General features: G+C 43.7%; 1 protein-coding gene across 2 annotated transcripts in view; it reads right to left on the reverse strand.

The window, feature by feature from the left end:
• Nucleotides 1–13,960, reverse strand: part of GRIA1 (glutamate ionotropic receptor AMPA type subunit 1) — a 125,538-nt gene that overhangs the window by 38,420 nt on the left and 73,158 nt on the right. For both annotated transcript variants that reach the window (XM_056350118.1, XM_056350120.1), the window contains exons 6-10: nucleotides 8,369–8,530; nucleotides 7,079–7,246; nucleotides 3,575–3,679; nucleotides 2,073–2,183; nucleotides 916–1,122 (exon numbers count right to left, since the gene is read on the reverse strand). In XM_056350118.1, coding sequence (XP_056206093.1) covers nucleotides 916–1,122; nucleotides 2,073–2,183; nucleotides 3,575–3,679; nucleotides 7,079–7,246; nucleotides 8,369–8,530 — 753 coding nt within the window. The remainder of the gene's footprint in view (nucleotides 1–915; nucleotides 1,123–2,072; nucleotides 2,184–3,574; nucleotides 3,680–7,078; nucleotides 7,247–8,368; nucleotides 8,531–13,960) is intronic.

The following is a 13,960-nucleotide window of genomic DNA, read 5'->3' on the forward strand; positions in this document are numbered from 1 at the left end:
CTTTCTTGTCTGATTTATCTACTGATGTCACAGTCTGATGCAGATGATTTTTGTTAAAAGAGCTTTATCATGCAAAGATCAAAAGAGGCAAGGAAAAGCCAATCGCCTGAAAAAGCATGCCAGGATGTTTACTTCCATCAGGAACTGCTTTTTGATTGCATAACTGATGCAGTAGAAGAGGAAAAATGTTCCAGTGACACTGATGTGCACTCTCCACTTATTTTACAATCTATCTTGAAAATGGAAAGGGAAATGCATTGAAATGGCTGTTGGCATATACTGTAGAGCTACCAGCAGGAGACAGATCCTCCCACACTACAACACAGCGATACAGAGTCTTGGGCACTGATGCTCCATACACCAATTTCTCCTTTCCCTACAAGGGAAAATTAGACCCCTCTGAAAGATGACCCAAACACCACAGATTGTGAACTACCAGACAGAACAAGGTTTCGAAGTGTAGGGTGCAGGTGTATATCTGAGATGATGGAAATGAGTGGCTAGACAGAAAGTAGGCTGGTCCTACTGCTCACCAGTCGCATGCTGAGTGTTTGAAATCATATCCTTCTTTTATCCTGTCATTACCATGCAAATACAAAAGAGAGCAAAATTTGGAGATTCTACCCATGGGAAAGTTTAACCTTTCAATACTTGTTCTTCCAAAAACCGAAAGAAAGGGAATCTTGGAACTGTTGAAAGGAAACATTCTGGCATTTCCATAGGCACAAAATGTGCTCCCCTGCCCCCCCCTCCCTAAATTGAAATATTTTACTTGGGCTGATTATTTGCATTATCAGAGCTGCAGCCCACAAGACAGCTCAGGCTGACGGAAGGCAGGGCTCCTTCTTACTCCAGGGCTTGAATATGTTCTCAAGTACCAAGAGCTAAGGGCAATGGATGAGGTTAGAAACTCACCCCATAAACAAGTTCTCCCACCATGCCGTTCCACGTTTTGGTGTCGGGGTCCCGGGCTCCGTACTTCCCATCCCTGACAATCTCCAGCCTGTAGTGATAGCCAACATGCTTCGCGATCTCAGCAGCGAGCTCCACACAGTAGCCTTCATATCTCTCATTGCCTTCAAACTGGTTGGCATTCTTCTTGAGCATCACATATGGGTCTTCCTGGCACAGAAAAGACCAATGCTGAGCCACGCTCCACATTCTAGAGATGCACATGAGGGTCTCAGACTGCAGCCCAGCGTGCAGCTTCTGGTCCCCTTGCAAAGCTCTAGCTCTGTGTTCCTGTACCAAAGGGCACAGCCAACGCACAGTGGGCTTATTTTAGAAGGCACGAAGTATGATTTTTATTGTGGCATTTTCTATTTATTCATGCAGAATCTGTGTGGACCTGAGGGGAATGGCGTAGCTGGAGGAATTTGGGCAACAAACCTTTCACTGCAGTTCTGCAAGGGATATTTAGTGCATCTGAGCTATGACTTTTTAAAGGCATGTGTGCCTATGTGGGCACAGGCAGAATCAAATCTGCTGGACAGGAGAGAGCCCTAAGACGTTTAACTCAGCATGGGTATTGCGTCTCCTCTGCAGACTCACAGTAAGCATTCAACAAACAAGTTAGTAAAATTTCCTGTTTCTGCAGGGTAAGCACATACAATGACACAATACATGATACCATACATTATGGGGTACCTATTATTCCTTCATGATTATAGTGGAGATTTGTTTTTAAAGCTATGATTCAGCGTCTCTGCACAATACAGCTTATCTTTCCCAAAATTACAGCCCCCATTCTGTGGGCTGAATACAAAGCACAGGTATAATGCTCCTAATTTACCTATTCTGATGCCTCTACTATCTTGTCATAATCTTTTGTATTTTCTACACTTAAGAATGAGAGCTCTTTAAAACCCATTTAATTAGCCATAGCAATTTTCAGATACCTTTATGGACCTGGCAGGAAACAGTAAGTGCTGTTATTATTATCATTATTATCGTTATTATTGTTATTATAAAAATGATATAGTACAAAGGAGGGCACATGAGGGGGAAGAGGCAGTCTGCACGTCAGGGGGATGGGGGAGAAGGAGAGATGGGATAGAAGTCACAGCACTTACTAGGATAGTTGTGACTATGTAAGTCCTGTTCTGGAGGCTTGTAGACTCATTGCCGCTTTGAGTATCTATGGCTGCTGGAACCAACTTCTCATCTTCATTCCAATAACCAATCTGCTGAACACAAACCCAGGGTATCTCATTGATATCTCTTTGGAATATTAACCAAGATATGATAACAGTGTAATCCAAACAATATCAGCTCTCTTTGTACGTTCATACCCAACCAGAGATCTTCCCTCCTGACTCTTGATGTCTTGCTGGGGGGACCAGGAACTTCCCCATCCCACCATGACTCCAGCCTGAAAGTAACGTGCATGGTACACCACAGTAGCAGAGTGCTTGTATGCACATAAAAACATTTAGCACTTGGTTCTGGAGGCTTATTTCCATTCCCTGCTTCCTCCCTATGCCAAGAGTTCCCACCTTCCCTGTGTGACTCCTGAATATTTTGCTAATAGCGAGCACGCCTGCTGCACGTCCAGATGCTACAGGGTGATAAAATGCTACCCTGCAGCTGAAAGCCTGCATGAACATAGGACTGATGCTTAGGACATCTTGAGACAAAGCACCAAAAATCAAGTGAGAAAAAAACCCCAGACCTGATCCACATCAAAAAATTTGGGATTATGAATAAACTGAACAGCTGTAATAGGAATAACTCTTATGTTAAGTTGTGCTTATTAACAGTTAGGGATTTGGGCTGATCTACCACTGTTGGCAGGTAAAGCAGAGTGCTACCGAGTATCATTAGGAAGACCATGGCTGAGGTTATCCTCTTTGAGGGCTTGATTTTATAAGAGGTTTTCCATCACCTCATGTAAGTATGAGGTTGCCTGAGCTCTGCTCATGTGAAAGGAATTTCTTATCACAGTAAATGGAAAAGGGTATTAACACAGTGCATAACCAGGAGCCTGCTGATGGCAGATAAGAGATCATAACAGCTCAGGAGAAAAAAATCTACGCAGGCTTCTCATCTCTCTTCATTGCATGGAGAAAAAGAAAGGTGAGTGAGGAAAGAGCTTCCAAACCTCTGCCCTAGGGCAACATAAATGGAGATACGTATGTTTGTTTTGCACCTCCAACTTACGGGATCTAAAATATGATATGCATTGTGGCAGTGACGTACATGTCTTACAGACAAGCAACATTTCTGTCAATAAATACACAGCAAAATCAAGTCATTTAGCCATTCTGTTTCTTCACCTCTGGACTTTCTCCAGATTGCCAGCTTCTGGAAGTTCAGAGCCCACAACTGGACACAATACTGCATTTTTCCTCTTACGAATACCATGTAGAGGAGGAAGACTGCTTTGCATGCCTTGAAAATGACACTTTTTTATTTCTTGGCTTGGCTTTGCTCATGCGGAGAGCTGGGAATGCACTCGTGGTGACTCCACATGCAAGCTTTCATGCACAGAACCATTTGTTGAGACCTAGTCACACCATAACACACAGACTGGGCTGGTGCCTGACACAGGATCTCAGGTCGCTCTCTACTTTACCTTTCTGATGCCATCATGTTTCATCTCAATCACATGGAGCGTGTAGTTGGTCCTCCGTCCCTTCTCGTTAAACTGAACATTGCCAGACAAACCTTCAAAACGGACCTTAAAGACATAAATATCAATGAGGGGACCAACTGGTCAGCATCTCACGTGGTGGTCATTTGGCAGTGGGAAGAAGGATGGAGAGTGCAGTCATGTCTCTCAGATCCATGCAGGGGAGACAGGACCTCTGTCTGACACCAGGATTTCACTTGGGTTCACTCTCTATACAGCTTGCCCGGCCCTGTGCACAGCCATTCCCTTAACCTACCCTTTCTTCTAAAAAACATTCCTATTAAAACTTAGTCGTTTATTACTGAGCTCTGTGATGCATAAGAGCTAGATCACATGTGTGAGCCCATCACCTCTTGGGATGTGACAGTGAGCTAAACCAGCTCTGAACTCCTTGGGGTTTGTGATTTTTTTTTGGTGTTTTTATTTATTTATTTATTTATTTTCTAAATCTGACCTGGAGTCAGGAATTGGTAAAGAATTTGTCAGTTCAAATCAGGAACTATATTTGGAGGAAATATGAACCTGTGGCCACAGCTCCCAGCTGCCGTCTTTTGATAGAAAGGAGTCTATCAGTTAACAAGCAAATCTAATTACTTCTGCACCAGCCTAATAAAACCTGACAATTTAGTATTGTAAATGAAATTTGCATAGGAAACTTTAAATCATAAATCTCTGCTGATAACAGTACAGAGCCGAAGAGCGTTGCTCACTCACATCCCATGTCCTGAATGTCTCCTCTCAGCGTGGCCATTTGACTTGCTGCAAAAGTGCCCAGCTTCTCCAGTGGCATGGAGAAGGGCTTCTGACTAGTCACACACAGTGAGTGGGGACCAGGAACATGTGAAAAGGAGTGCAAATTTGGGTCTCTATCTACAGAGACCACCTGGAGAAGTATTCATGCCACCAGACTGAGAAAGAAAGGGTTTTTTTCTCAGCCTTTCCACTTGTTTTGAACAAATCTGTTGTCCTGTTCCTGCAACTGAAGTCTCCCCACATGAAAAATGGAAACAGGTATTTAGCCGTACTCTGAGATCCTCAGAACAAAGACCCATGGTGAAGAAACGAGGATGTATCTTTACAGAGGAAATCTGTTGCTAATCTGCTTAACTGTGTTTGTTTTCCAGCCATTATCATAAAGGTTCGTCATGAAAATGAACATCTGCCAGTATTTTCTGGCGCTTCTGCAACTCAAGAGGTATTCCTAGTGACATTTAGAGAGACATGCTTTTCCCTTCTCACAAGACACAACAGGATCATAAAAGATAGATGCGCTGGAAAAGCACCATTGTCTTAAGCACTCCCAAGCCTCCTTTTACCATGGCCCCTTTGGTTTTCTTTGCAGGTTCTGACCGACTCTGAAACTCAGGTCACAGGTGCTCGTGCTTTGTAGCTTTACAGGCACCAAAAAGCGGGTGTACAGCATCAATTTCTTCTATCTGAACGAATGAAATCTTAATCCTGTGATATCCATGTGGCATTGAAACAGCAGAAGGGATCTCTCCCATCTGTGCTGGAGGATGCAGCACAACTTTTCCATCATTTACCATCTTCTGAGACCCACTGAATCACTACAAAATAAAGTGAGGACTGATTTCAACAGTGCTAAGCACCAGCAAAGTCAGCTGGAGACATGGAGCATTTAAGCAAATTTGTGCTTAACATAAGAGCTAGAGCAGAAGGATGCTATTGTGGCCTTCTAGTTTACAGGGTTAGTCAGCAGTTAGGGACTAGCTACCTGCTTTTTAGAGGTGGTAATCAAGTAACATTAACAAAAAAATCTGTCAGAAACTATCACAATTTTTCAAAGTGCAATTGAAATCTCAGTGTATTTGTTTAAAGCAATATTTTGTGTGCATTTTCCTGGGGGAAAATAAAAAAAGTAATTCTCTTTCATAAAAGCATACATTTTGCTGAAATGTGTTAGATTTCTGTTTTTGAAAAACCACAGAATGTTTCAAATCGCTTTTCATCTTTGCTCATGTCATCCACGACTCCTTGTTAGGATGTTGTAGTGAGGTGGGGTCGGTCTCTTCTCTCAATTAAAAAGTGACAGGACAAGAGGAAACGGCCTCAAGTTGTGCCAGGGAGATTTAGATTGGATACTAGGAAAAATTTCTTCACTGAAAGGGTCGTCAAGCATTGGGACAGGCTGCCCAGGGAAGTGGTTGAGTCACCATCCCTGCAGGAATTAAAAAGACGTGTAGATGTGGCACTCAGGGATGTGGTTTAGTGGTGCTCTTGGCAGTGTCAGGCTTATGGTTCGACTTGATGACCTCAAAGGTCTTTTCCAGCCTAAACAATTCTATGATTTTATGATTCTATGATTCCTTCCTACACTAAACAGAAATAAGGCAATTCAGGAGCTTATTCCAGACATTTGAGTAGAAATCAGGAGAGAAACTTTTCTCTTTTAAACAGCTTATAAAATTTCAGGCATTAGCAAATGGGAGGTGAAGAGAAAGCACGCTGTGAATAGCTGTAAGTATTACCCTAATCGTGAGTCTTCACAAAAAGGATAACTCAAACCTTCAATCTAATCATGAGTTCTTCTATTTCCACCTGCCTCTTTCTTGCTACAACACTAAATGCCGGATGATTATGAAATTCATAGTTGAAATTTCCCTAGGAGACTACTTCCCCCGCATGTTTCAGAGCCTTTTATTTTGACCATCACAACTGGTCAAACCTTTTTCAAATTTTAAGTTTTCAATGGTAAAAACCCAACTTTTGCAAATGGCTTTTAATGTTCTTTCCTCACAATCACTACAGTTAAAAATTAAGACTTTTGAAATTGTTTTAATGAAGAGATGAAGAAACTTCAAAGATTTTCCAACACACACAGAATTTAATTTTCTAGCCATGTAATTTTGATATCCTATTCTCATAAATTCAATAAAGGAAAATGCTTGAGAACCCATTGCTCATCAGAAGACTTCCAAGTATTTCATGTTTATTAGGTAACCGATCTCCCTAATGCATCATGGCTGCATTAAGATTTTACGAATCCTCACAGTATGAAACAGGGTATAATGTGGGCTTGGAGAACATTCTGATGACAGCCAACACATAAGGCAAAATTCACATGGTTTCAAGCTTCATTAGCAGCCTGGAACTGAGCCAAGTTCACAGACAGTCGAAGGATCTGTGAATAATGTGGTCTGAGCAGGTCTCTGCCTCGGGAAGAGGAAGGTACAAATAGGGAGCTATGATCTTATGGGATAATATTTTGGCTTTTGCATCACAGAACTTCAACAGAAAATAGAGGAGGCAAGGACACGTTGGATGGTACAAGGAAAAGCGGTTTGCTGGATGTACCCCCGAACTTTTTAGGAGACCTGGCTCTAATCTGGAAGGATCAGTTCCTCATCCCAAGCGATTTGTTTGAAAATTTCTGCTGCTAATCACCCCTCTTCCCCCACCTTGCAGTGCACACATTGGGTATCAAACCTGCTGAAGTGCTCTCTGGATGTCGATGCCTTGTCCCCAGGGCACAGCCGGGTTGGCAAGGCAGTCCCCGGCATTGCCGCGACGGGAGATGTCGATCCGCTGCCGCCGCAGGTTCTGAAATGCCTCGGCCATCACCCGGACCCCATCGTACGTTAGGGCTGATGTGTACTAGAAAAAGAAGGGGAGATGTACATCGCTTGTTAGGGTGAGCTGACCTGGGGCATGCTACACCCGTTTGCCTCAGGGTAACTTTTCAGATGATTTGCTTTGTTTCCATCCTTCCATCTATGAAGTTCAAGAGCCTCTTGCTCCTTCTAGTCACTACTGTCCTGTTGACCTGTGAAAGTTGGTGCCTTCTTTCCCAGAGGACAGGAGAGCAAAGGAGAAGCTCCTGATGCAGATTCAGATTGCACTGCCTGAAGAGGACTCAGCCTTAAAACCCGTTCGCCTGTTATCCGAGTCTGTATTCGGTTAGAACCATTGAACTTTAAAGCAATACATCATATAATGTCAATGTGAGACACATGAAATCAAGCAACAAGTGACTCTTTCTGGTCACAAATGGAGACCAGAAAACTCTGCTTCAATGTGCAAGAAATCTGCAAAAGATGAGTTTATTAAAGCAAAAACTTGTGCAGAAACCAGTGTAAAACTCTTGGCATGAACAGTAAATGTTAGACTTAATTCCTTTTCCTATGATCACCTACTGATTTATTTGTTTGCAATTTTCTCAAACTAATACTTCCAAAGTTGACATTTCTGTTGCTGAGTGTTTGTCACAAGTGTTTTTGTTTTCAAATGTCAGATAGGAAAAAAAATAACCTCCTCCCTCCACCCTCCACTCGTCAGCTTCAGGGTCTTCTGTGTTAGGAATTAAAATATATTTCCCCTCTGTTGTACACACTGATTTGAAATGCTCAGAAAGAACATCTGGAAAGACTTTATTATCACGTGGTATCTTATAAACAAGTCAAAGGTTAAGGAGTTAATGAGGCTTTTTCTTGTTTATATGCTGAACATCATGAGGTGTTTAATCCTTAGCTCTGAGAGGGGTAAAAATTGGGAGACTGAGTGAAAACACCAACTTGCGTATGTCTTAGCAGGCAGCTGCTACTGCCTAGTAAAATTTAGACAATGTTGAGGCACCTGGAACGGATAATGTTCCTAATTATATGAAGTAATGGGTTTTCAGAGTGTGATTAAAGAGCTCTGTGTGATGACAAAGAGGTGAGCATGACTTGAACTGAGCCAGATGGACCCTAAATTAAATAGTTTTTTTATACCACTTGCCTTTGGCCTCTTCCAGTCCACACGAGGATGCTCCCTGGCATCATTATTCCTCCACTGCTGCATGATCCTGGCGGGAACAGCATCCGTGTAATTCACTAACTGGAAGCCAGTTACATTGGCTCCGCTCTCCTTGAATTTGGTCAGGTCTATGTCCATGAATCCCTAGTACAGGAGAGAAACAGGAGAAGGTCATCAGAGGAACAGGTCTCTGGGCGGATAAGAGGAATCCTGCCTATCTAGGAATACGGCAGCCAGCCTAGGAAGAATCTCTTCCCTCTGCGGGGTAAGGTCTGGTTCAAGAGAGGCACCGCTTCCCAACCATGGCGTGAATTTGCCTTTCTCACAGGCTCTGAGCTGGACATATCCTGCAGTTTCCACTCAGGGAGACAAATAGTCACATTAATAACAGCTCCTTTGTAAGAAAACTAGCAGAATAACAACAAAAATATATCCTGAATAATGCTTGGACAAAACGAAGAAAATCCTTAAAACGTATTAGGAAGAATTATTCACCCAGCTCTAACTTTTATGCACTCAGTCACCAATGGATAGGCTACATCTTTTCAATTCACAGTTTGCAGGGAAACACAAATCCTGAAAAATGAACTTTCAGCATAGAACAAGTGGTTGGTCAGCTTCTCAAAGGAGCTTGTCGTTAGAAAAGCCAATTTATAGGATTTGCTGATTTGGGAGAAAAAAGGGTATGTTTTTAGACCTTGGATTACTAATTAAATACTTTTCTTCCATTCATTTATTGGTCTCCTCTACTCCTTGCCCACTGCCTGTGATGAACACAAGTGTGCAAATACACGTGTATTGGGGTGGCATCGTAGAATTAGTCACTCTTATTCAGTCAGAGCCAAAACCAAAATAATTAGAGATACAACTGCAAGCCGTATGGAGAAGTGGCCACGTTTTGGTGTCCCAGCTTTGATCCTCTCTTTTTAGCACTGCTGCTATGCAAAACTGCTGGCCCCCTTGCATGGGGCAGGTGCTTGACCAGAGACTCTGCCCTGCTTCTTCGGTGCTGTGGGTGGGACAGACTGGAGGCTGGTGCTTTTTCTTTTGGGATATAAGCACAAGAGATGTAGCCCATTATTTTCACTAGTACCATCAGCAACCAAAATGCATGAGAGGAAATGAATGAGAGGACTGTGTGCAATGCAATCACCCAAGCAGAGAAGAGCTTGCTTGAGCTCAGCCCTGGGGGTGCACATTCTCTGCAGGCACCTTCCCAACCTACCACTGGGTTTCTCTCCCTTTCTTGCTCTCAAACATATGATGATGGTGTGAGTTAAAAAATACAAGTACATTATTCCCAGGAGATACTAGTCAGGTTCCCAAAATGGTGCTCTCAGTGCATAGGGTGAGGGAGCTAATTATCTTATTAAATTCCAAGGCCAGAATGAAGCTGTTAGATGGAAACCTGTTTTGGGAACAGGCAGCTTGCAAGGAAAAGACTAAATTGCCCTCTCACATCAGCGTCAGATCGAGGGAGTCATAAGTGACTCAAAAATGTCTTTAAAGACTTTCACACTTTTTCTTCCAGCTTTTTGTAAGCAATTTGGCATCCACTTACAATGCTGAAGACTGGATATCGGTGTACAGATGCTCTAAACAGATGATTTGTTTTGCTTCAAAGTGCAGCGATTTATGTAAAAAAAAAAAAAAGTTTTATTTTGTGTGCACCTATTCCTCAGAATGCTGGTTACACCCACATCAATCTCGTTTGCAATTAATAGCATAGGGGTTTCAGAAAGCCAGAACTGTGATTAATGAATAGGAAATGCAGCAGGATAATTGCCCCTGACATCTTAATGCATTTCAGGCCAAGTGTTTTTTGACACATGGAGCTCCTAAGGTTGAGTAAGAGGGACCTCACAGGCTGCCAACTGGTTGTTCATGGCTAGGACCAAATTACACTGACATTTTGCTCCTGGGAGGTACTCTGGGGAAAAAAGATCTGTCAAAAGAAACTACCACACAGCAACTCAAGGTTTGTGCCACCAGCTCCTCCTTGGAAGGCCTACAAAGGCATGAAGAAAAGTCCAAGTTCGTAACAGAATGTGAGTGAGATGTCTGATGTATTTAACCCCCTCAACAAACAGATTTAAATGGGAAAAGTCAAAAAGGGAGTATGATACCAGTGATGAGACAGCAGTGGCTGAAAACATTGTCTTATCCCAAACCAAACCATTCTGAAACTGAAGCAAGCGTTCAACAATATTCATTGGAATTCATCTTACTTAGTATTATTAAAATAATCTGAAGAGGCAAAAGGGATTATTTCTTCCTGAAGTTTGTACTAATTTTTCCCCACTAATTTTAGACACAATTCAGTTCTTTTAAAAAGCGTGGAGAACTCTGAAGATTTCCAACTGTTTAAGGCAGTTGGGACCATGGAGGACATCATTAACCTTGAATATGTCTTTGCATTTTGGCTATTATCAACTGATGAAATAACTGTTTTCACCTGTTATCCCTCCTCCACTTGCCCCAGTACAAGGTCAGTACAGGCATGTTCCTAATTACAAAGGAATTTTAATCACTGCACCACTGAAATCTGCTCAGAACAGTCTGGGTGACATGGCAGCCAATAAACCGGAGAGGTCAGGTACTTTAGAAAATAATTCCAAGGGGAGATGACTTCTTATTGGCTAACATATAAACAAGAAAATATCAAATGTTATGCAAATTGTCTCTTGAAAAATGTTTCTATTGACAAAGTGGCATCAGGAATTAAATACGCTTATCTCTCTGGAATATCAGTCAGTGCTTGTAGGAAACAGGTGAGCTGGAGGATTACACTGTCTGGAAGCAAAGAAGCCATCAATCGTCTGTCACCTTGTACTAATTAGAACCACATATTGCAAAAAAAAAGGGGACCTTTTATTTAGTTTTCAATTGGCCATATTTGGAAAACAGAAAATAGATACTTAAAATTTGACTAAGGGAGGACTGCAACCCACTACTGAGGGGCAGCAGATGTGCTTTTGCAGCAACGGGTTTAATATCAACCAGTTTGGGAAAGAACCAGCACAGAGCTGCTTCCCTTTGCCATCCAATCCAGTACAGCAAGAGGGGAACAGTGCTGGAACGATGTACTCTGTGGGACCCCTGTGGTCCCACGGAGCAGTCAAATGGTTTGAAACCATTGCAAAAATTGGAAAAAAAAAAAAAAATTGGAAAAAGCTCACTTTGCAGCCACGTCTGGAGCCCAGTGGAGTTCAGGGAAATGAGCCGAGGCCCTGCACCGTTTGGGATGTATCTGTTGGACATGCAGGCATCTGGCTTCACCTCCCTGCACAGCGCTGCCTGTCCCTGGGGAGGGAGAGGAGGAATGCAGGGACTCAGGCTCCAGCCCCCGGCAGGGTGAGCACCACGGGACCCAGAGGCAGCATGTTGCTCCACGGGGCCCCAGCCAGCATCGCTGCCCAGGACCTGGCTACTTCAGGGGAGACAACGCTTCTGCAAGAGCGGTCCTCTTGGGGAAAACGTGGCTGGAAGGGACACCACGCCAGCCAGCCCACCCTGCCCTACAGCGGGATTAACTGTCCCTTCGATTTAAATTCACATTGCAAAAGCATCTCAGCAAACCAGAGAATACAGCCTCCCGCCTTGCGTGTGCCTGGAAAACGCCCGGCTTTCCCTGAATGCCAATGGATTAGCAGGCTGCTGATAAACCACAAAAATCTGGACCCATCCATGCTGACGGGCTGCGGCAACCTCCCTCCTCCACGCCTGCCCTGACTCAGAGCATCTGCAGCGCACAGCTCGAGCAGCAGCCAGGCTCAGTTCAAAGGAGGAAACTTGCTCTGTAGCCCATCGACTTTTCTCTCTGCATTAATGAACCTCACAAAGCGATTACGTGCAGAAGTCCTGCTGCTAGTAAATAACATGGGCAGCTGTTACAGAACTTCGTGCCTTCAAACAGAAAACAGAACGGTGCTGGGGAGGGGTTTTGCCTCATTGTGTTTTCCTTGCTTCATCTGTTCTCTGTGCTGTTCTTAAACCGAAAACAGCTTTCAGCCAAAGGTTGTTTTACTGTCCCCTTCGCTGCCTGGGTTGCTGGGAGAGGTGTCAGCAAGTCACACATTTATATTCCTCCTCACTGCTTGTGGGCTCAGTCATCAAAGGAAATGCATAATGCAGGAAGACTGATGACTTGAAATGGTCCTCATGAATCCATCTTGATTAACTAGTCCACGAAGGATCTGCCTTGAAAAGAAAGTTGCCCAGAAATGAGCCAGCGCCTTATTTATGCCCTGAACACCATGAGGAGCCAAGACACTGAGTGGGCAGTGCAGACAGTGTAGGGAAAACCTCATTCCTTCATGCATGACCCTCCTCAAATCTGCCAGCATCACTTACTTCCCTACTTCTCTCCTTTCACCCCCATATTTCACTGCCTCACCGTCCAAAACCTCTGCCTCCTCTCTGCACACTGATGACAGTGGGCGGCATTGCTCCTTCTAGGACATCATCCCAGCCCACGGAGACACTGCAGACAGCAGTGGCCTCACCTCAGCCCTTGACAGGCAGCTGGACACTGTCCCACACCTTCAAATTCTCTCTGTTTCACTAAATTCATATTAAATGCCGGCACTTTCCCTGCAGAACGCCTCCTGCAGTATAACTGTGCCTTTGAAGCTGCGGCAACAGGCAGCGAGGGCTGAGCTCTGGGCAGGCTGCAGCTCATCATCTCATCAACCTCCCCACCGCCCAGCTGTAGCACTGCTTAAAAGCTCCATGCCTTTGTCCAAGTCTTGGCTTCTCCTGAGAGAAAGGATATTAGAGAATCTCAATGAAGACTACCACATTTCTGAGAAACACCATTGTTTTCTCTCCTCCCTCTGCATCTCCTGAGCCCTCCAGATCTCACCTTGAAGACAGTAAAACTCATCTGTGAATCAGGAGGTGGAAATGCCCCTTTCTTCAGAATTGCCTGGACAAAGCTTGTTGGCTGAACCTAACACAGTCCTCTCACCCCAGGAACGAGCGTTAGATTTTTTTAGTCCCTTTCTGTCTGGGACAAAGAGACTAGAGTTTGGGGTTTTTTTGTGTCTGGTTTTTTTGTTGTTGTTGTTTGTTTGGGTTTTTTTTAGTGAGTCATACACTGAAATATTCCTTTTTAAGCAAAAAGCATTTAAGTAATTCACCCTGAGCTTGGGTGGGTGCCACAGAAACCTGTGGCAAACTGGCCCAGCTGTCTCTGCATGCTATCCATGTGTGGCTCACAATGCCAGACTGTTTCCTCCTAGCAGACTATGATTATAAGAAACTTTGCAAAGCAAAACGAACTGCTTCTGAATGGCTGTAGATCAGCTGAGTGAATACAAAGTGGCTCCTGTCATTCCAAGGTATGCCAGTGTCTTTCTGCAGGGAGCAAGAAGTCGAGTGTGTCCAGACGGAGCATCCTTAATACACCAAATTATCTTCAAGCTTGACTTCTCTGGTGAAGTCCTCATTCCTCACTCCCATCACTTCAGATTAGTAAGGAAGGTACGTCAAAAAAGAGCCCATCTGCTCAAGTCTCGTCCTAGCATGCCTTCCAACAGGAGAGGCCTTCTTCTCTTCTGCAGAATTATTAAT

The sequence above is a fragment of the Falco biarmicus genome, chromosome 8 (genome assembly GCF_023638135.1).
Source record: "Falco biarmicus isolate bFalBia1 chromosome 8, bFalBia1.pri, whole genome shotgun sequence".
NCBI classification, from domain to species: Eukaryota; Metazoa; Chordata; class Aves; order Falconiformes; family Falconidae; genus Falco; species Falco biarmicus.